This window comes from Muntiacus reevesi, chromosome 18, assembly GCF_963930625.1.
Source record: "Muntiacus reevesi chromosome 18, mMunRee1.1, whole genome shotgun sequence".
NCBI lineage: Eukaryota > Metazoa > Chordata > Mammalia > Artiodactyla > Cervidae > Muntiacus > Muntiacus reevesi.
Window position 1 is genome coordinate 42,658,860 of NC_089266.1, and position 23,220 is coordinate 42,682,079.

The following is a 23,220-nucleotide window of genomic DNA, read 5'->3' on the forward strand; positions in this document are numbered from 1 at the left end:
CGAGTCCTAGAGCCCGTGCTCTGAAACAAGAGAAGCCACCGAAAGGGGAAGCCGGAGCACGCTCCACAACTAGAGTGGCCCTGGCTCGCCGAAACTTGAGATAGTCTTCGCAGAGCAACGAAGACCCCGTGCAGCCAAAAATCAATTAATTAAAAACCTGGGGGGGGGGGGGGGTATTGTCACATAACAATGATTTGCACACAAATGTGAAACCTACGCACTCGCTAAACATGAGATCCCCGCAGGCTACCCTCTGGCCACGCAACCGGGTTGCGGCATCACACCTCCCTGCGGGACCGCCACCCTGGGCGTGGGTCACAGAAAGGAGCCCTGGCGAGACTTCTCCTGATATGGCTCCCACCTTCTTTGTCAGTGCTTTGGGGAGGGTTCCAAAGTGGGGTTCAGCGGCTCTGTCCACCGGATTGTTGATGTCCGAGGGCACGGATTCTGTCCTCCGAAGCTTGGGTACTGTTTAAAAAGGGGGAGGGGGGTTAAACCATCAGCAGGGAACAGGATCAAGAAAGATGCACCCCAGATCCCGAAGGTGAGGGGAGAAGGGCAGGACACTCACGTGGAAGGAAGGATATTCTACAGGCAGGAGCTTCTTTTGTACACTTGTTATGACACTTCAACCTGGTGGAGAGGCAGGGTCAGCGCTCGGAGGCACCACACGGGGCCCCAGGACACACACAGGGGCTCGGAGGCACTGCCTGGCAGTTCTGTACAACACTCAACCCTGACTGCCTCGATTCCCACAAATGTCTCAACAAACATTAGCTTTAGAGTGGAGAGCATCTGGTGTTAATAGTACTAGCAGCTAGTATCCATTAAGCACTGCCATTTTCCCGCTGTCATCTGCCTCATCGTCACAGCAAAGCAGGGTTGTTTGTTTTTTTTTTTAATTGGAGGATAATTGCTTTACAATGCTGCATTGGTTTCTGCCACACATGAACATGAATCAACCATAGGGATACAGATGTTCCCCTCCCTCTTGAATCTCCCTTCTACATCCCACCCCATGCCACCCATCTAGGTGCAAACAAGTTTGATTTCACCCGTTTTAACTTGCTGTAGGTCATACATCTATTTCTCTTTTCTAAACAAAAGGAGACCCTCTACCCACATTCGCAAAGTTTGAGACAAATCTGAACTTCAAAGAGATGAATTAGAAGGAAAATATTTCCATTATCCAAGGATCCCGGGAAGGCCTCTCCTGCTTGCTACCTTCCTGCATAGGCCACGTTGTCTGAGGATCAGAGCGAAGGGAACGGAAAGAGCTGGATTGGTTTGGTTTGGTTCTGCCTGCTGAACCCTCTCAGGGTTCTCACTGATCAAACGGGCTGGCAGTTGGGGTCCTCCAACCTCACACTGCAACTACAGGAGAGCCTGGGGTTCAGAGGTTACCCTGTGCTCTCTGCATGAAAGGCATTACTTGAACAGGAGCTGGAGGCCCCTGATTTAAAGCCAGATGGCTGGGAGCCACCAAACACCTAGACTGGTGAGAAAGGTCTGACAGCTCCTTTGCGTTTTCCTGTGGTTCTGCCCTAACCACAATTTATCCAACAGACACACAGGAAACCTATTACCTACAGTCTGGCGGGAGCCCAGATGCTTTTACTACACACTCTAGCTCAGATTTTTCAAGTAGTCCTGATTGCAGAGAGAGACCTAGAAGACAAAAATGAGGCCCAGAAAGGGCAAGCACCTTGCTTCGGGTCACACAGCAATGCAAGGGTAAAGTGGACTGGCAAGAGGCTTCAGGTCCATCCTCTGTAAAGTGGGAGTAGCTTGATAGCAGGGAGCAGACTCTGCTCACCCTACTGATCACTATCCTTGCCCTTCTTTCCCACCAGAAACCTCAACAGTAGGAAAAGGACTGAATTTATATAGAATCTACATTCTTCCCTCATTCTCTTCTCTAAATACCACAAGCCACTTCTCTGTATTTACCACTCCCGGGCCCCATTTCCGGATTCCTTATGTGCTAACCTTAAACTTCAGAACTCCTTACAGTTTCCAGAAAAGTTCTGCCATTCCACTCTGCCTTTACACAAGGTGCTTTCTCAACCCGGAATTCTCTTTCCTCCTTAGTCCAGCTGATAAACTTCTATTCATCCTTCAAAGCCCACCTCAAATAGCCCCTTCTTCTAACAATGATGCTTCCTTATTCTTCCAAGAAAGGGCTGATCACTCCCTGATGTGCTGAGATTAGGAATAGGTTTTGGAACTCTCAAGTGAGTTCCTTTGAACTCTGATTTGACCTGAGGCCAGGAACCAAGTAGCAAGACATACTGAACTGGAAGTATGGAGTTTGTGCCCCATCTCCCACCTCTGCCGCCCTCCGCCCATCACCTGCAATGCTTGCACTTCACTCCAAACATCATGCTCTTCTGGCACACGTGGCAGACCTGCGACAGCCAGGACTTGGTGGAGAACCTGCAGGGGGTGGACACATGCAAATGCTCAGAGAGGCCAGGATGCAGAAGGGTCCCCACAGGGGACCACAGGGAAACCAGGAGAATCGGTTCCACCCCAGACACCCGGGCGCCCTCTCAGGTGGAGGGCAGGGACACCCAGGGCCACTGCTTTCCCCAGGCATTCAGATTTCTCGGCCACAAAGTCTTCATTGCCAAAGCTGGTGTGGTCACCGATGCCAGCTCTCTGGCAGGCAAATTGGCAAAAGCAATCAAAATTACAAGTGCATCCATGGAGCAATTCCAGTCCCAGGAATTCATCCAACAGATACTCCCACGGGTGTCAAATGATGTACTGACAAGGTTACTCACTGCAGCATGTTTGTGGCAGAAGAGACTAGAAATGAGCTATGTTGTTTAGGTGTACAGGTGACTGACTGTATGATGTACGGTCCATGCACACAACTGAGCACTAAACAGTCGGAAAATAAAGTAAGGAAGTTCTTTTTATGCAAATGGGGAGTGATCACTAAATTACAATGTCAGTGAAAAAAGGAAGGTACAACGCTACATGACTCCATTTATTTGAAGTTCAAGTACAGGAAAATCTAATCTATGATGACAGAAGGGAATAGCATCTCTGGATGGTAGCACTATGGACTAAGAAGAGCCAAAGAGAACTTTCTGGGGTGGGGATGTTCTGAATCTTCATATGGGTGGTAAACGTGGGTGTATACATATGTTAAGGATTTGTGTACTTAGCTCCATATAAATTACGCCTCAATTTTAAAAAGAAAAAAGCAAAGTATAGAACAGTGTGTATAATATATGCAATATTTTTGTGAAAATAAAAAAGGAGGCGGAAGAATTTACATATGTATTTGATTGTACAAAAATATCTCCAGGGGGACACATAGAAGACTGCCAAGATCTGCCTATGGGGGCGGGGGAGGGGGGGGTTGGGAGGCTGATGACAGCAGCCGGAGGGGACTTTTCTCATAAATATACATCCTCTGGAGGTTTGAATTATAGATGCATTTCAATCCAAACTAAATTTTTTAACAATCCACAAAAGATACACTGAAAAGAAGGATGGGGATGGAGTGGGTGGTTGTCTCCCAGGAAAAAAAAGTCCAAGGTCTGTTCACAGGATGGGGAGCCTAAGGGCAGAAAGAACTCAGAGTTTTGGAGGACTAGATTTTTAAAAGCATAGGATATCATAGTAACGACAGAACAAATAGCAACAGGACTTGGGGAACAGTCTGTGATGCACCCATAAACATTAGCTCACTCCTGGGAGTGACCACCCCAGGGAGTTAGGCAGGTCAGGGATTCTGAGGACACAGGCAAGCGACCTAGCTCAGAGAGGTTAGGTGACTTTCCCAAGGTCACACAGGGGGGGTGCTGTGCAGCTGGGGCAGACCCCAGGTCTCTGAACTCAGAGCATGGCTCTGTAAGAGACCACCGGGACGGAAAAGGAGGGAAAGAGCCTGGGCTTTGCGGTCAGACCACACCAGGTTTGAATCCTGCCAACTGCTGGCTGTGGGATGGGTCCAAGTCTTTGCAAAAGAGGCCAACACTCTCCCCTCACAGGGCTTGAGGAAAATCACGTGTGCCATGTAATGTGCAGAGCCTGGACTGTGGGTGTGAACGTCACTGCTTCTCCTAGCCAAGATGGGAGCCTCCAGGCCTAGGAGAAAGGCACCCATCCCCTTGGAATGACGTTTTTGTTTAACATTTATTCATTTATTTATTTGGCTGTGTCGGGTCTTCGGTGCATCATTCGGATCTTTCGTTGCAGCACAGACTCTCTACAGTGGCTTTAGTAGTTTCAGGCTTAGTTGCCCCATGGAATGTGTGGTCTCAGTTCCCCAACCAGGGATGGAACCCAGGTCTGCTGCATTGCAAGGTAGATTCTTAGCCACTGGGCCACCAGGGAAGTCCCTGGAATGCCTTTTAAGGAGTTCTGATCCAGCCTCTCTGGGATCCACACAGTCTCTCTGGCCTTTAATTTCCTGTTAACACAGGGGTTAGAGGAGCAGCTCAGTGGTACTCGAGATGGCCTCCACTAGAAAATCCCGAAAACAGGTTGAAATGAGAGTTGAGGGCTCGGCCAGAGAAGGGGCAGGTGCTAGGGAGGTTTGGGGGTGTGGGGTAAGCATTATAAAATATTTTTCCCCCTATGATTAGACCAAAATGCTTCAGAACTTCTTGCAGAGAGAGGCTTGGATCATGAATTTAAAAATCCAAGAGAGTGTGACCATGATGTCCCATATCCAAGCCCAGAGCCTGGGGACATAGGACCACCTGGCGAAGCCAGACAGGATGGATGCTGCTGCGCAGGGTCCAGTTGGCCCGGCATCAAATCCTCTGTGAGACCAGGTGCGGCCAAGACAGAAATGAAACAGAGCAACCTGCTGATCCTGGTGTCCCTTACCTAAGTCAGCCTGTCTCGGGCCAGAGCCGGGGGTTAACCACCAAGTGCTTCCCAGCACTGGGTGCATGAGGTTCACAGGCACGTCACCCCCTTTTATCCTCCCGACAGGACTGGCAGCAAGTCCCAATCACAGAGAGGGAAACTGAGGCTGGGAGGGGTTCCTGGCAGGGAAGATGGCACTGGGTGTGCTTGAGGGACCTTCACTCAGACGGCTTCTCCTGGTGCCAGGGACTCTCCTTCCAGGGGCTCTTGGGGACGGGCATCCGGGCCCTGCCAAGGCTTGGGACGGAAGTGCCTGGGCGCCAGCCAGTGGTTTCAAGAGTGTCTCAGTGGCTGTGAGACCTCAGACAAACTACTCAACCCCTCCGAGCCAAGCCTGCCTCACGGGGCGAGGATTCGGGGCTGGCCTTCTGCACAGGCCAGAATGCAGCACAGACACTCCGGGGAAACCAAAGGCCCTGGCAAGTTGCAAGGCTCTCGGCGAGCGTGCCCGGCCATGTTTACGACTTGTTTAATGGGGCGGCCAGAGGACAGGGATCCCAAAGGACCTCCCTGCTGGCCGTCGGTGGGGGGACAAGATGCTGCTGAGACCTGCAGTTGGCAGCACACGCCAGCCTCACAAGTACTGAGGCTAAGGCCTCTGGGCGGTCCATGTCATGGGCCCTCACCAGCCACACCAGCTGCGTGAGCACCAGTCCCCGGAAGTTGCGAGAATCCTGACTGGCAAGCCAAGAAGCTTATAGATGGAGCCTGGCCTTTCATCAAGCTCCACGGGGCTCTGATGTGTGGCCAGTTACGTCCATGGAGGTGACATCATGCCAGACCCAAGGGGATGCTCTCAGATCCCTGTTTCTCCTGGGACCTGTGTTTTCCCTTAGCAGATGGAGAAGGAGACTCGAGGCGGGGCAGGGGAGGGCCAGCGAGTCCAGAAGGGCTGCTGGTGACAGGCAGGGGCTCCAGGGGGGTGCCACGTCCACAGAGGAATGGACAGACAGACCCACAAAGAGCCCGGAGAGATAGGGTCAGGACAGAGCTCCGGCAGCGCAGTGACCCCCCAGCAGGGCTCAGCTTATACAGGTCCCCGACCAGCTCTGCGCCCCCTCCCCAGCCCAGCCAGGCCTACCTGTGTGTCACGGAGAGCCCGATGTCCCTTCGTACCATCTGCGGGGACCCGTGAGGGAGATCTGTGGGGAAAGAGGCCAGGTTGGCAGGCTGAGGGGGTCCTTCCTACCTGGACGGTGTGTACCTGGGACCTGAGGTCACAGACTGGGGGGTGGGGGTGGGAGTGGAGACCAACCACGTGGTTGGGGGGGGTGGGCGGGGCAAAACCAACACATGGCCGAGGGTCATTTTCCTGAACCTGCCTCTAATCAAGACAGGGATGGCCTGGCGAGACCAAAGTGGGGCCAGTGTGGTTATCCCCACCCCCCAACAGATGCTACCACCTAGCCTCTGCAGACAGTTCAGAAACAGCCCCTGGGAGATTTCTAGCTTTGGAGGAAGACAGGTTTGTGAGGCAGAAGGCAATGCCAAGGTGAGGACAGCAGTTCAACGCCCATCTGCACTTCCTCGTGGAGGCACCCACAGGGCACCAATTCAGGTAGAAGTTACCTGACCCTTGGCGGAGCGGGTGAGGCTGGCAGCCATGCAGCACACCCAGCTCTCCAGGCAGAAGCACCCTGGGCATTTTGCTCTGAGAGCCACCACTGCCGGATCCCAGCAGGTAGAGAAAAGACAAGGTGAAGCTTCACCTGTGTGGTCCAGCCCCAGCCAAGTACTCAGTCTGAGCCTTGGGGGAAGTCTTAGGCCATGAGCTTTGCATGCTTTCCAAGAGGGCACCCTGGCCTCTCTCTCCAGCCCTGGCTTCCTTATTTGAATGGGCATCCCTGGGGTTGGTGGTATAGTAGGTTGGGCAGTAGAAGAGCAGCTGGAAGCAATCTGTCATCCACTGTCAGCTCATATGTCTAACTCCCTCTCCCCTCCTTCACCAGAGGGACCCCCACTCCTCCCCACCCCAGCTTCTGCCCATACTCAGTACTGCCAATCTCCTCCTAGATCAGGGTTTCTCAAAGAAGCCCACGGATGTGCTGCAGGGGGTCTGGGACTCCTCTGGATTGGTAAGCAGATGATGTAGGGCAGGGGTCCCCAATCCCTGGGCTGTGGACTGGTACTGGTCCATGACCTGTTAGGAACCAGGCCACACAGCAGAAGATGAGTGACAGATGAGACAGCGAAGCTTCATCTGCTGCTCCCCATTGCTCACATTATCACCGCCTGAACCATTCCCCTGCCCACCCCCACACCACCACCGTCCATGGTAAAATTGTCTTCCAGGAAACTAGTCCCTGTGCCAAAAAGGTTGGAGATGGTTGATGCAGAATTTTCCTTAGAAAGAAGGTCTAGATTTTTACCTAACTATCAAAGAGATCTGTGACTCAGAAAGGTCGGGAACACAGTGCTCTAGGGATCTGTGGCCACCTCACGTCCTCTGAGTCAGTCCACCACCCCATGCTGGCCTGGCACACAGCTGGTGCTCAATAAGTGGTGGTTCACTTAAAACCATGTACCAGATACCCAACCACAGGAGAAGGGCATGATGGAGGTACTGACTTTTTTTTGTTGTAACAAGGGGAGTTTGATGGGGACCTCTGCCACCTGCTGATGGTTGAACTCACAATCTCTCCAGCACATCTGCCATGGGGCTGACTCCTCCCAACTCCTTTGTGGGAGGAGGCACCCCACCCCAGTCAGTAGCCAAGGCCATGAAATCATATGGATCTAAAAGGGTTTAGGCTGCCAGACTAGGAGAAACAGACAGTGGGAAAATGAGATTTTAACCATCTATCTCTGAAGATGATCTGTGATTGATTAGTAATGTCTGCCACAGGCCTAGGCTAGGACAGAGGTGAGATGAGGTGCTCCCTGATCCTGAAGACAACCTACAATTGATTAGTAACCTCTGCCACAGGCCCGGGACAGGACAGAGGTGAGATGAAGCTGTCTCTGATCAAGAAGACAACCTACAATTGATTACTAATGTCTGCCACAGGCCTGGGATAGGAAGGATATGAGATGATGCTGTCCCTGATGGAGGTGAAACACTGGTCCTAAAGGCCTCCTCTCACCTTCCAGGCAAACTGGGGAAGCAGCCTCACTGTTGTGGTCCCTGAGTCACTACAGCAACTGGGAAGATGGATATCCAGGGATGCAGATGCTGGATTCTCCTCCTAGGCTCTGTGAGGGGTCCTGGGAGTTTCTGCCTTAGCCCTGGGGACAGGGAAGGGCAGTCTCCCTCCTTCCTTGCCCTATACCTCCCTGGAGGTCCTGCAGTCAGAGCCATTTTGGCAAAGTCACTGTCGGTTACCCCACTCCACATCTCTCAGACCCTGCTGACAGCCTCTTCACTCTATTTACCCAGTATAGAATAGTACAAAAACAAGCTGCTATTTTGCTCAGGCAAAATCAGATGCCTCTGCATCTCCACAGAGACAATTAAAAGCAGACCCCAGAGGCTGTTTCCCTCTGCTTTGACTCTGGAGAGAGATGCCCGAAGCACAGCCACATACAAGAATCAGCTCTCAACACAGATGTGGAAAAGGGACTCAGAGCTTGCCTGGGCATCCTTACCACCCCCTCCAAGGGGACATCCACACCCTCTGATCTCTCAGGCCTCATTCAGAGATGATCACATTCCTGCCTCCAGGGATATCCCTCTCCTGAACAGGGTGGAGGGTCCCAAGAGGTCAGTTGGACTTTGCAGATGGCTACCGTCCATCTACACTGAACATAAGGAACCTCTCTCCCCGGAGCATGGCATCACCACGGCAGCCCAGCAGGTAAACAAGTCCTGCCAGAGGTCACCTGTAAGGGCGGCAAGGTGCAAGTGGGGCCCACAGACGGTGACATTCTCATGGTGCCTGCTTCTCAGGGCAGCTGCGGGCTGGGCTGAACCACCTCGTCATCTGAAGGTTCCCTGTCCTCAGAGCTACTTCCTGAGGCGCAGCCCAGCATCTCTGCTCCTGGACCACAGAAAGGCCAGGGGATAAGAGAGGGTCGAAGAAATCCACCCCCGATGGGGACAGCAACAGAAACAGGACTCCTGGGTGGCAGAGGGGATGAAAATGAATCACTCTTACCAAACCTGGAGGAGACAAAAAAGAGAGAAAGTGGGATTATGTCACCATGCTGGCCTGGTGTCCCCCGGCACATGAGTCCTTGGGCAGGAGCGGATACAGTGCTTGGATGAGGACTTTGAGCCCCTGTGTGGGGCGGGCTGGCTGAGTGACTGGGGACTTTCCTCAACGACAAGGGCTAGAGGTGGCTCCCTCCCAACTCCTCACTGGACAATGGAGCCATACATTGTGCTTTAATACATGAGATGATTATTATTATAGTCACCAGCTACCTGCATGGTAATTAGAGTTCATTCCTTTTCACAGCTGAGGAAACAGGCTCACAATCTCCCAAGATCATATGCCTGTACGTGAAGGAGCCCTGCCCAAATCCCTGCTTGCTCGGACCAAGCAGGAAGGTGGCTCAGGGAGCCGGAGAAGTGGCTGGGGCAGGAGGCGAGGAGGACAGTTGTAAAAGCAGAGAGGCGGCCCCCAAGTAGGGCCTGAGCGACATCTCCTGGGGGTGCCGCTGTCCCAGGGACGAAGACAGCTGGGAGCCCAGGGCACTCAGTCCAGCCTCAGGGCTCATCGAGGGCAGCAGGGTGGTCTGAGTACTCATGTCGGTGCCAGCTTTGGTCTTTGTGGAGACCTGACTCAGAATCCCAGGGTGCAAGGCCCAGCTCACCAGCAGTGGGACCAAGGAAGTGGTGTCATCTGCCCGACACTCTGTTCCCCACCCAGAGCCCCCCTAACACTCTTTTCAGGGGAAAAAAAAAAAATGAGGAAGAGAGGCATTGGGTTTTGCCCACTGAGATGCCCTCTGAATGACCTACATCCATGTGTCCACATGGTTGTTATCACTGTGCTTCAGACAAAAGAAGATCCAGGGGCGGATGGAAGGCTCAGCCCCTTCTGGGGGTCGGGGAGGAGGAAGGCCCCAGGCCCCAGCAGGACAGTCTGATCGGGAGTGGCAGGTAGGTCACAGCTAGATTTCTCTCCTCGGGTGACACACACTCAGAACCATCAGAGCTGTCCGAGGTCCATCCCACAAGGGACCCAAGAGAGCCTGCCCTGGGATGGGGAGCAAGCCCACCTGAAACCCAAAACAACCTTGTCAGGAGCGAGGCCGCGTTCCCAACCCTCAGAGGCACGAGAAGGCAAGAGGCACCCAAGGAAAACTCCCCCTTCCCTTCCACAAGGGTATATAAACAAGGGCGATTTTTATAAGAGAGAAGGACAAAGACCTAAATATCCATCAAGAGGGGAGGAATTAAACTATACCCTGGCAAGAGGCTTTAAAAAGTTTAAAAGATGAGACAGCTTGAATAATTATAGATATATACAAAACTGATAACCTGGTTGGTTCCTGAAAGGAAAGGAAAAATGGTAGGGGACAACTTTAACCTCTACAAAGTTCTATGTGCGCAATACTGGACCATGTGACTGTCACGAACTATTTAAAATACATAGATCAAGGGACTTCCTTAGTGGCCCAGTGATTAAGACACTGCACTTTCACTGCAAGGGCCATGGGTCCGATCCCTGGTCAGGGAAATAAGATCCCACAAGCTGTGGCCATAAAATAAAATACATAGATACATTTTTTTATAAATAAATAAGAGAGTAAGGTAGTTCAAGATGAACTGATATTTAGTTCCCAGAAATAAAAGTAAGTTGAAAAAATAGGTTATAGCATAGAGTACATAGTATTTGATAATCATTAGCAGTCTCAGCAAAGATATTCTAGTTCCCCCTTCTGGGCATATAGAGGATGACATTTCTTGATTCTTTTGTTTGGGTAGGGCCATAAATGGTGTGTAGAACTTTTGGGAAACAGCATTTAATTGCTCAGCTGTAACAAGTAAAGTATTTTTCCCCTCTGCTACAGTGGGATGTTCTAGACAATGTTCTGGCCTTGAGTCTGGAATGAGGCTGACTGGTGATGGACAGGTGGCATGAGCCAGAAATAAATCTAAGGTTATTTGAAGACCCAGAGACCTGGGGGTATTTGTTATTGCAGCATAACCCAGTCTAGTCTGACTAATACATAGTATCACTTCGTGTCTCTGTGTGTGTGTGTACATAAAAAGATATCTAATAGAATTCAGCCCAAACTGTTAAGGTATTATTGCTCAGTTGTACCATCTAAAGCTTTTTTTTTTTTGTCTCTGCCACAGTGGGATGTTCTAGACAATGTTCTGGCCTGGAATCTGGAATGAGGCTGACCTGTGATGGACAAGTAGCATGAGCAAGAAATAAATCTTTGGTTATTTGAAGATCCAGAGATCTGGGGGTATTTGTTATTGCACCATAACCCAGTCTATTCTGACGTGTCTGTGTGTGTGTGAGCAAAAAGAAATCTAATAGAATTCAGCCCAAACAGTTCAGGTAGTCTGGGTAGCGAACTGAGAGATGGGGGCATCTTTCACTTTTTACGTTGTAGTTTCTATGTTGGCCAATTTTATCCTTTAAAAATTGAGCCTATATTACCTTCACAGCGAGAAAACTGTAGTCAGAACTTTCAGTAGGTGGCAAATTCGGCACCTGGCTGGCAAGGACACTTACCTCATCGGGGAGACCTCGTCAATGCGGTTCCCCAGCTGAGACTCGTGGGACTTGCTCCGGGTGAGCGTGGGGAAGCTGGGCAGCAGCTGGAAGACCTTGCGGCTCGGCGGGGGCGGCGTCCTGGGCGGCTTCAGCTTGGTGTGCCGTCGGAGCTGGGGCGTGGTCGGCGGGGTGATGAAGCTGGGCAGGGCGCGGGGGGTCAACCGGCCGCTGGCGTGCAGGGAGATAAAGGGGTCCGACAGGCCCTCACCGGGGCTGGGGTTTGGGGAGTCCGAGGCGGGCAGGGCGGACACAGAGACGGAGCGTGGGCCCTGGGCACTGCTGCCCAGTCTGCCCAGCTGGGAGCTCCCCGGAGGCCAGGGCAGGCTGGCTGGCGAAAGGGTGTCTGCGGGAGGCCCGGAGCCACTTTCCCGCCGGGCATCAGACGAACTCCAGCCTGAGTCCTCTTTGTGCTCCCCGCCTGTGGGCCAAAGAGTCGAGTCACAGGTGGCTGCGGCCAGAGGGAGTCACAGGTGAGGTGGCCAGGGACCAGCCAAGAAGCACAATCCCTCAACGGAGGCTCCAGCTGCCAGCCGTCACCTATTTTATAAAGGCCACTCGAGCACACTTGCTATCCAGCTGACTGTCAGGACCCCAGTGCAGATACTGCTATCCTCGACATACAGACCCAGAGAGGAATAGGGCAGGGCTCCCGCTGGCAGGTATGTGGACACCCACCCCCAAAGTGAGTGATCTCAGAGAGGGAAGTGGTGAGTGGTCTCTACGAGTTAGGCTATGTAGGGACTTCCCTGGTGGTCCAGAAGTTAGGACTCCGTGCTTCCATTGCAGAGGGTATGGCTTTGATCCCTGGTCGGGGAACTAAGATCCCTTATGCCACTAGGGGTGGCCAAAAGCAAACAAATAAAAAATAAAGGTGCATATGTTTGTTTGTTTTTAAGAGTTAAGCTGTAAAGGGATAACTCTCCTCTGAGAAAATTCAATCAACAGGAAAAGGGGCTGCACGGATCTTCTGAAAGCAAACTGCCCTGGGAAGTTGCTAGAAGAGAGACCCAGCTAGAAAGAGATCAACACCCACTTCCTTTTGAGAGAAGCCTATGAGTGACTTTGGCTGCTCCCACGGCGACCCTCTGTCTGAGGCTCCCGAGGCCTTGGGGCTCTGAGGGCTCCAAACCAATGACATGTCTGTCCATTCATGCGAGCATTCACTGAATGCCGGATGTCAGGGCATAAAAAGGCATGTCTGGGATGTATGACGAGTCCAGCGAGAGTGATGGACACTCAGTCTGGTGTGCTGCATGCTGACACAAAGACGCATGGAGACTGAGGGGGTACAGAGGAGGAGGATTATAAAGAGCCTGAGGGTCAGGGGGCTTTCTAGAGGAGGTGGCACCTGGGCTGGGCCCGCTGAGGGAGAACTGGGGAAGGCGTACCCGGGAGAGAGGACAGCACATCCGGGGAGCACCGGGCATCTTGCTGCAGCCACACAGGAAGTCAGGACAAGCCAGGGAGAGGTGAGAGATGAAGCTGGAGGGTCGGTCCACTGGGGACCAGCTCTAGAGGGGCCTTGGATGTCTTGCCAAGGGCTTGAGGCTTGACCTTACAGGAGACGGGGAGATACTGAAGGGGTGGAGGCACGGAGAAAGGATGCCAGTCTACAGAGACCTTGTCGTGGGAAGAGGACATCTCCCTCCTCATATTTATCAGTGAGTAGAAAGCACAGGAGGGGAGATTTTGACTCAAGACAAAATGAACTTCCACCCTGTAATTCTTTGACTTAGCGTGTTGAACCCTGTCTCCCTCAATCCGCCCAGCAAGGTGAGGTTGATGAGATTCAGACAGGCCATGTATACTGCCAAGTTCACATAGCAAAGTAAGCAGTGAGATGGGAACTGAGCCCCTGGTCTCAACCATAGCCCTGGACCACCTCCCACAAAGCTGCCAATTCTGAATAACCTGTAACGACACAGCCCTGGGAGTTAATGAGCTCTCTATCATCAGAGGTGATAAAGCCCAGCCCACAGAGCCATCTATTAGGGAAGGTGGAGTGATATTAACCTTCCCAATTCTTAGAGTTTGTCTATTCCATCCTCTCGTCAAATGCCCTTCCTTCTACCTCACTACATGGTGACTTTCTATTCATGAATCAACTTGGATGAGTTAGTCTGTATATTCCTTATGCTTGCTCCTTTAGAACTGTGGCCAAGACCTACACATGCACGCGTGTTCAGCTGCACCCAAATCTTTGCAACCCTATGGACTATAGCCTGCCAGGCTCCTCCGTCTATGGGATTTCCCAGGCAAGAATAATGGAGTGGGTTGCCATTTCCTCCTCCAGGAGAACTTCCCGAGCCAGGGCTTGAACTCAGGTCTCCTGCATAGGCAGGCAGATTCTTTACCACTGAGCCACCTGGGAAGCCATAGCCAAGATACACACTTGAACTTAAATACTGCTCTTGTTGAGGGAATCAAAGAATGAGTTCCATGGATCTATGCACAAGTCTGCCACCCAAGGAAACAAGCCCCCAATTCTTCAAATTGTCTATTTAGTCACCATTAGTTTAGCCAGCTCAGGGATGGCAAATGGCTCTGGTTTTGCATGCGGACACCAGTCAGTTGGCAGTGGCTGCTTGACAATGACTCTGGAGTCACTAAGTAGGAAGAGCTCGGGGATTGATTAGTGATGTCTGCTATGGAAGATGGATAGGAAGAATCAGCCAGCATGATCCTCCCCTGTTCACCAGCCACAGGCATAAAGAAATATCCTTCATCACCTTTCTTAAGACCAGAGATGTCAACATTTGCCATCACCCCACAGGTCTAATACTGAAAAATACATACTAATATGTGCCAGGCTCTAGACTAAGTAGATGAACTTAATTAACTCATTTAATCTTCCAACAGTTCCATGAGAGGAAGTCTTATTAGTATGCCCATTTTACACATAAGGAAACTCAGGCACACTGAGGTTAAGTAACTAGCCTGCCAGGTACCATGAAGATTCTGACTGCAGGACCTGAGAGACAGGGCAATCACAGGTACCACCCAGTCCCCAGCAGGTACACTTGAAGTGCGGCCACTGCTGGGCAGGCCCAGCCACCTGCTTGCACCCTGGACTTGGGTGTGGCAGGTCCCTCTTGGAGATGGAGGGCACCACAAGCTAAGACAGAATGAGAAAGAGCACCTGGAAAGGGCCCTCTGCCCAGGGCCTGCTCTGGGGCACTATGGGAAAAGCATCTTCTAAGGAAGAAAACAGAGCAAAGTCCAGCTCGACTGAGTATCGGGTGTGGGATCTCACACAACTCATCCAGAGCCTCTGATGCTCCAGCTACAAAGGGAACATATAACAAGTGCTTCGTAAATTAATGATCTTCCGACCCTGGCATTCAGGATGGACAGACAGCAGCCTTGACACACAGAGCTCACCACCACCCAATGGCCAGAGCCTCCTCAACTCCTTACAACAGGCATTAAGAGGAAGGACTGACAACCTCCCCCAGATTCCCAGCTTGGGAGGCAGGTACTTTTTTTTTGACGGTTGTCTGAAGGAGACTGACAGCAATGGCTAAATTAGTCATGCCGCTAATTTACCTCTAGGGGTTTATTTAGCACATCAGAAATATCTTTTCTCTTGATATAAAGAAAAAAGACAATGAAACGTGCTTGGGCAGCAAGGGCTGAGGCTCGAGTCACAGTTCTGCTACCCACTGCTGTGTGTCCTTGGGTAAGCCCCTTCCCCTCTCTGGGCTCAGTCTCCTTCTCTGTAAAATGCAGAGATAAGAATGCTAACTATGTCCCTGTGCTGTTTACTTCCTGGCACTTGCCAGAGGCCTGATGTGTTGAGGTTTTCCAAATCAATTAAAACTCTGGACTCTGTGTTCAGAGGAAGACTTGATACAATGGGGCCAGGGAAGAAATTAAGCACCATCTTCTCTGGGGGGAAAAAAAAAATCAAGCTGAATATAAACCTCAGAGCCTTCCTTAAGCTTCAGGCAGCTGGAGATAAGACATGAGGCTCAGCTAATTAAAAAATGGAGCTAATTCCATTCATTAGGTTCATTTTAAAGGCTTATCTGTGTGGTCATGGAAGCGGTAAGTCTGGGCATTTGAAGCTATTTCCAGGGTAAGATTGAGAAAGCCTGCAAATAAGTTCCCAAGGAACACTATTCATCATGCCAGGATTACACACGTCGCCTGGGGCAGCCATGTCCTTACTCACAGCTGAACTGTGTACAGTTTCTGTCCGCATGCTTGGCTCAGGCTGAGCCCACACCAGCGCGTGCCTTCTGAGCACACAGGCCAGATGGGGATGCAGAGGCAGGGGGCGGGTGGGGATCGGAGGCAGGGAGAGGGTAGGCAGGGAGGGGGCTGATGAGAAGGAAGCTAGGGAAGGGTCACAGAGCCCTACCTACCTCTGTAGGAACACCTCTGTGTTCCACAAAGGGAAGTCATGCAGCCCCGCCCAGCCTGGGGTTGACAACAATGGCTAAAGCTTCACACTGGCCAGACCAGTGGGACCTGGGAGCCTTCTGTCTCAGGGCCCTCTGCCTCGAGTGGGGTCCATCACACACTTTCTGAGTGTGGACTCCAGCCATTGCAAGCCGGCCCAGAGACCCTGGTCACACCGGCCCCACCCAGCTCCTCATCCATCCCAGCAAAAGCCCTGGTGCCCCAGGAACCAGGCCAGGCCTGGCAGAGAAATGCAGTGTCTGGGCAGAGGGGGAGGGCGAGGGGGTCAGCAGGACTGGCCCTACCTACCCAGGCCTGTCACCTTCCGCAGGCAGGTGAGGGCGTACTGCAGGCGGCCACACTCCTCGGCGCTGGCTCCGCAGCGCCGGAGCGTCTCCTTCACCTTGGCCTCGTTCATGTCCAGCAGGGTATCTAGCGTGAGCTCGCGGAGGATCTCCTGGGGAGGCACAAGACAGGCAGAGAAGCGGGTGAGCAGTCATGCTCCTCGCGGCCAGGCCCAGCCTCCCACTGAGTGGCAGGGGCCAGCTGCTGGGGCCGGCCTCCGACCCGCAGCACCACTTGTCTGAGGACACCAGAAGCCAACACCGACCCCCACCCCCAGCATCCCAGAGACAGCAGCTGAAGCCGAGATGCCAGAACTTGGGGATGGGGGCTGGGGAGAAGGGAAAGGAAAAAATCAGAAACATTCTGATGAGGGCATGTTGCCCTCTAGTCTCTTTTTATTTATTCCTCTGGACGGGAAAATGATGAATCATGACAAATTTGGAGAATGACAAGTACTTCAGATAAAGACGGTTCTTTACAATTTTGCTATATATGAATCAGACCAGATAGGATTCAAATAAAATTAGCTTCCAAGAAAAGGATTACAAAGAATTAACCCTCACCAAGATCTGTGTTTGGAGAAGGAAATGGCAACCCACTCCGGTATTCTTGTCTGGGAAATTCCATGGACCAAGGAGCCTGGCAGGCTACAGTCCATAGGGTCGCAAAGAGTCAGGCAGGACTGAGCAACCAAACAACAGCAACAAAGATCTGTGCAGGTCTTTACTACCGGGCCTTATCTGATTCTCAGTTGGATTTTTCCAAGGTTTCAAGGTAGCAAAGAGAAGCGAGATGCTCAAAGCATATAAAGGACCCATTCAAACTCTGAGGATGGAGGCGGCCACATAGAAGGAACAAGATGGCCTCGAGAGGACAGTGTGGCCCCCCACTGTCCAGCAAGAAGGGAACCTTAGATCTGAGGCTACAAGGAAGGAGATTCTGCCAATGAATGACCTGAAAACACTTGGATGTGATTTCTTCCCAAAGCTTCCAGGTAAGAAGCCCGCCTGGCTGACATCCCGACTTCAGCTGGGCAAGACACTAAGCAGGTAAACTGGCTGAGTCCTCAGGGACTCTTCCATAAAGTCTTCCTTCTGCAGGACTGTGAGCTAACACATGCGGGATGGTGTAAGCAGCTAAGTTTGTGGTAATTTGTTAGACAACAAAGAAAACAAACACAGGGACTTCCCTGGCGGTCCTGTGGTTAAGAATCCTCCTTGCAATGCAGGGGTACGTGGGTTCGATCCCTGGTTGGGGAACTAAGATCCCACATGCCCCAACTAAGCCTGCACACTGCAACGAGAGGGTTCATGCACCCCAAGGAAAGATCCCAGGTGCCAGACTGAGACGTGGCGCAACCAAACAAACAAATAAAAAATAAAATGATTACAGACAGCAAATATTTGAATCAAGGCCTAACTGACTCCAAAATTTGTGCTCTTTCCTCTCAACAAGGAGAGGGGAAACCCCTCCAGCTCTGAGTACTCTGAGCCACATGTCAGACAGAGCCTGAAGTCAGAACAATGGGACATATCCCTGGCCTCAAGTGGCTTGTGGAGTGACTGACATGAAAATAAGTTATTACTGGGAATTCCCTGGAGGCCCAGTGGTTAGGACTCTGCGTTTTCATTGCCGAGCCCAGAGTTCAATCTGTGGTTGGAAAACTAAGATCCCACAAAGTGGCCAAAAAAAAAAAAAAAAAAAGACGAAAAGCAGTTATTGCAATGCAATAAGATATGGACCATCATAGAGAAAGCTCAAAGTTATGGGAACAGTGGAGAAACGGGGTGGGGGAGTGGAGGGGGGAGAAGTTGTCCCCTTTCTGTAGTTTCTGGATTTTCTGTAACAGAGAAAGCCAGACAACCCACATCAAATGATTCATATAAACTTGCAGCTCTTGAGAACCTAAGTTGATTTTCATTGATTTTTATTAGCAAACTGTATCTAATTTAACACAAGCAATGTTGTGGTCATGGTGCTATAAATCTTAGACTCAAGTGTCAAAACAAAACCTGATGAAGACACCGACTATGAGTCATTAGGGCAATGGTTTGGGGACTTTGTGATGTCTGGGGGCTGGGGCCACATCTGAAGCCTGGCATGTGGCCTCTGGTGTCTGGCCTTGTCTCCTCTCCCCATCTTTGGTCTTCTGTGAATATTCTTCCACCTCCAGGGTTGTGGAAAAGAAATCTCATGGCTCTTTAGAATGACTCTAAAAATTCGAAATAAACAGATACCCCCAGAGCACCAAGAAGCTCATCAGTGGTTTGGACAAACCCTTGGTGGTAAGAAATCCTTCCAGATGATAAAATGAGAACGTCACAGGAAACTCTTGATAAGAATAACACAGAGAGCAGGATACTTAAGATAACAGTCCCAGGGCAGAAGCTTTTATTCAATCCATGTGTCTTCTTCTATTGCCTTCAACAATGCTCTTCATCAAAATGCAGTTTTGACATCTTTGCCCCCCATTTCACTGAGAGAAGCCATTTGGCAATACCGACAGGGAAGCCCCAGTGGAAATGGATGCTGTCCTTCACAACACAGCCCTCCACCTCTCCCTGGGGTGGCCTCTGTTCTCAACCACACGTGTGCATTTTCCCAAGGCTGTGATGACTCAGCAGTTCTCTCGAAAGTAGGGATTCCAGTATCTGCTTGATTTGGGGGTGGAGGTGGTATTGATGACGAAAAAGACAAGCCTAGGAGCTCAAACCCAATCTGACTACAATGCAAAGGCGGATTTTTTTTTTCCTCTTTTATATGTTTCCTCCCCACCCGCTTCAAGTTTCAGTTTCTCCGGCATAGTAACTGCACTTATTATTATAAACTATTTGCTAGCGCTTTACAAGATGTCCAGGGCTCTGTGTACTGACTCCACTCAAAACAATTCAGCAAGGAGATACTGCTAAGCCTATTTTATTGAGGCTCAGCGACCTCACACTATGCAGCTTAATAAATGGCGGCGCCACAACCCAAACCCAGGTGTGTTGAGTCCCAAAGCACCTTCAGTTACTCCCACTGTCACTCGTGAACTTGGGCAAAGCAGTTACCCAGGGCAAAATGATTTTTTTTTTCCAAAGTAAATTAAAGGAATTAATTTCTACCTGATTTCTGGAAAAAAAAAAAACAACTATATTGTAAAATGGAAGTCCTTTGTCATTAGCAAGTGAAGTAATCCCCTAAATAAGAGAAATAATAGGTTCAAATTCATGGTCTTAAAAAAAAAAAGAAAAGAAAAGGCATTCTTTTATAGCTCTGAATGAGCTAGAAAGTTGGTCTCATTCCCCTGAAGCTGCAGGGTTCAGTTCATCCCGTGGGAATAAGGGAACAAGGTCTGCTTTCCCTTCCTTCCTGTGTGCTCTCTTCAAGCTCCAGTTCAAACCAGGGGTTGGCTAGACAAATTGAGGGGGGTAGGGTATGGAATCCATTCCTCGGATAGAAGAGCCAACCCAGGATCCCACTTATACAGGAGCTCCCCAGTATCTCCCAGGACAAGCATCACTTTCTGGGGAGTGACCTATGTATGTCTTCAGTGAAATGGGAGTGCTCAGCACACCAGCATCGCTAGGATTTCTGTTTCTTCGGCTTTCTTATCCCTCCTCCCTGCAAAGTTGGATCACTGAAGTGGGGAGAGGGAACCACCCTGTTCTGCCTAAAAGCTGCAGTCAATGACACTACCCACCAGTTAGCAGAGTAGAGTCAGGGTCTCAAACACACAGACTCAGGACCAGGTTTCAGGAAAAAAAAGAGGTATGTGGGCATGTTGTCCCTTGAGCTATCTTTCGATGGAGATAAAAGTACTAGAAGGGGCTTCCCAGGTGGTGCTAGGGGTAAAGAACCTGGTTGCCAATGCAGGGGACACAAGAGACATGGGTTCGACCCTTAGGTCAGGAAAATTCCCTGGAGGAGGGCATGGCAATACAGGCAATACATGGCAATACACTCCAGTATTCTTGCCTGGAGAACCCCAAGGACAGAGGAGCCTGGTGGGCTACATTCCCTGGGGTCATACAGAGTCAGACATGACTGAAGCAACTTAGCACGCATGCACAAGTACTGCAAACACTTCTCTGGCCTCTTTACTAGACAACAAGAATCTCAAGGACAAGGCTTATCAAAAACCCACTCTCTGCTCTCTCTCAGGGTCAGAGGATGAGGAGAGGCTACGAGAGGGCTGCCATATCATCTTATAAAGAAATCAAAATTTTTATTTTAAAACAGCTGCTTTCTACATGGTGGCAACTCATGCAAATCTGTGCAGACCAAACAATCACGTCAGAGCCCCCAGATCACAGCACACGGAGCCCAGCAGCAAGGGCCTTGGGCAACACATCACCGGGTGGCCAGGCCGTCTCAGCCAGGTGTTGCCCTGACTCTGGGACCCCAACATGAAAGCCAAGTGGGCCCTGGCCTTCCAACTCCTATGAGTGCATTCAGAAAGTAGTATTAGTCACTCAGTCGTGTCTCTGCGACCCCATACACTGCAATCCACCAGGCTTTTCTGTCCGTGGAATTCTCCAGGCAAGGATTCTGGAGTGGGCTGCCATCCCCTTCTCCAGAGGACCTTCCCCACCCAGGGATCGAGCCTCGGTCTCCTACACTGCAGGCAAATTCTTTACTATCTGAGCCACCAGGGACCCAAAGTGAATCCAGTCGAGAAGCGATAGTGCATGAGGCAGGTGCGCTGGAACTAGGCGAGCCAGGAAACAAAGACGACGCCTCCCCTGGCCTCTGCTGTGCCTCTGGCCAGGCAACAGTCAGGCTGGGCTAGTGGCTGTGCCGGCTCCGGGAAGGGCTCCGACTTCTCCTTCCATCAAGACTCAGGCAACGCCCCCACCAGCAAGCCTCACATGTGGATGTGATCCTTCTGCTCAGACACAAACACGGCCAAGTTTGGGTTAGGAGGTTATTTCAGACCAGGGTAATTCATGTACAATTGTTCTGTGTAAGCTCTAAACCGAAAGCAAATTAGGGAATGAGTGTTACCACCTGCTGAAGGTGAACTCATGGGCTCACAAGACAACCCAGCAGGTGAAGCTGCCGGAAATGCTCTCAGGTCTGAGAGGCCCCAAGACTGTAGGAGGGTCTCTCACCTACCTGGAGGCATGTGAAGATGCCAAGTTGTCTCAAGCCAGGCGTCCAGACCCTGGAGTTCTGGAGAAGGGATGAAAGGCTGAGCATCCACAGTGCTTCAGGAATTACTGTCCATCCCACCCCAGCTTCTGTGTAAAGAAGAAAATATGGGACTTCCTGGTGGTCCAGTGGCTAAGACTCTGTGCTCCTAATGCAGAGGGCCCAGGTTCGATCCCTGGTCAGGGAACTAGATCCCATGTGCCACAACTAAGACCCGGAGCAGCCAAATAAATAAATTAATTTAAAAAAAAAAAAAGAAGGAAAAAATATGAACTAGAAACCAGGAAGGGAAGACGTGTTGTCCGACCCATTGTTGGAGATGCCCCGGTTCCACCCAGCCCCGGGTCAGCACGTGAGCGTGGAGGCAGGCAGCGGGGCCGTGGGACAGGCACACTGGCTCCCTTGAGCCAGTCCCCTTGAGCTACAACTTACTTCTCCCGTAGGTGACATTAAGTTATGCTTTCTCATAATAATTAGAGGACAGGGCCAGTGAAGCAGGGAGGTGACTCCCAGTCTGTGATGGTGAAACTGCTGGCTGTGTTCTCTGCGGCAGAAGGCAGGGTCGGGCTGGCCCAAGCACGCTGCCCCTCCCCTCAGCAGCTGGCAGCGACTGGTGTCACAGGCCCGGCTGGGTATCAGATGGTGTCCCAGGACTTACCAGCAGCCACGGGGCTGCCTGGGGTCTATACTTAGCAAACGGTGCCGGCTGACATGGAGAGCTGTTCCCCGGCCGTGGCCAGTCAGGCGGGCTGTGCAAACGCCAGGGACTTCACAACCTGTGTGTGGACCACATGCCACAAGAATCCATGCGGCTCAGGACGGAACCGGGATGAAGACCTGGCCAGAGGGAAGGCCAAGAGGCAAGCCCACATTTGGGGTCTCCTTCTGGCATTGTGTCTAGTCCTGGAGCATAGCACGGACTGGCCACAGCGGTAACTGCCTCAACCAACGCACCCAGCATGCATGGTCCATCGCCCGAACCTGGATTTCTAGTGGGTGGGCAGAGGCGTCCCCAACTGGCCTGGCTGGGGCTTAATTCAAGAGCCAGAATCCTTCATCTCAGATGCTTTCCCAGGAGCTGGTCACAGCAGAGAGGCCAGAGGTGGACTCCCGGAGCCCTGTCCACCCCTCTGTGGCCGGGGCAGCAGAGACAGAGGAGCAGGGGGGTTCTCTGGCAGCCCAGGCTGGGAGCCCACATCTCTCCAGTTGGGGAGGGGGCACCTGACAGATGTTCCTTCCTGCCTTCTCACCACCACTGGTGCCGAGGGAGAAGAAGGGGTGAGACTCGGATAATAATAGCTGGATATTCTGGGAACACAGGAGGGGCTGAGGCAGTGAGGGGCCTGGGTCGGGCAGCCTCCTGGGGTTTCCATGGAGATCAGCAAATAGCTTTAGGGATACTGGCTTTGTCTCTGGACCAGGACTGGACCTAGTCACTATCCCAGTTCTGGGAAATGAGAAAAAGCCCCTCCTGGGAGAAGTCACCCCTTCCTGGAGGGCTTCTCTCTATCACTTCCTGGTGAAAGAAGGGTCAGATTTGGTCAGAACTCTGCCAACCTTGGGCCAGTCCCTGCCCCTCTCTGGGCTTCTGTTTCATCGTTTATAAAATGAGTAGGTTTGGCTAGATCAGGTCAGTGTCTCTCGACCCTGGCAGCAAACTGGAATCACCTGGGAGGCTTTTAAAAATGATCCTGGGACTTCCCTGGCAGTGCAGTGGTTAAAACACTTCATTTCCACCATGGGGGAGTGGGGGTAGGGGGTAGGCATG

General features: G+C 51.4%; 1 protein-coding gene and 2 non-coding genes across 6 annotated transcripts in view; 1 reads left to right on the forward strand and 2 right to left on the reverse strand.

The window, feature by feature from the left end:
* KSR1 (kinase suppressor of ras 1) overlaps nucleotides 1-23,220 on the reverse strand; it is a 161,279-nt gene that overhangs the window by 27,597 nt on the left and 110,462 nt on the right. For 2 of the 4 annotated variants that reach the window (XM_065908773.1, XM_065908774.1), the window contains exons 3-9: nucleotides 16,284-16,431; nucleotides 11,529-11,988; nucleotides 8,988-8,992; nucleotides 5,975-6,035; nucleotides 2,353-2,436; nucleotides 572-633; nucleotides 362-468 (exon numbers count right to left, since the gene is read on the reverse strand). In XM_065908773.1, coding sequence (XP_065764845.1) covers nucleotides 362-468; nucleotides 572-633; nucleotides 2,353-2,436; nucleotides 5,975-6,035; nucleotides 8,988-8,992; nucleotides 11,529-11,988; nucleotides 16,284-16,431 — 927 coding nt within the window. Of the gene's footprint in view, nucleotides 1-361; nucleotides 469-571; nucleotides 634-2,352; nucleotides 2,437-5,974; nucleotides 6,110-8,987; nucleotides 8,993-11,528; nucleotides 11,989-16,283; nucleotides 16,432-23,220 lie in introns of those variants that run through there. The other 2 variants (XM_065908772.1, XM_065908771.1) reach the window with 1 other exon arrangement.
* Nucleotides 15,062-15,190, reverse strand: LOC136150436 (small nucleolar RNA SNORA19). The gene has a single exon (XR_010659861.1). It is a non-coding gene; the product is annotated as a small nucleolar RNA SNORA19 (small nucleolar RNA).
* TRNAR-CCU (transfer RNA arginine (anticodon CCU)) lies at nucleotides 21,567-21,639 on the forward strand. The gene has a single exon. It is a non-coding gene; the product is annotated as a tRNA-Arg (tRNA).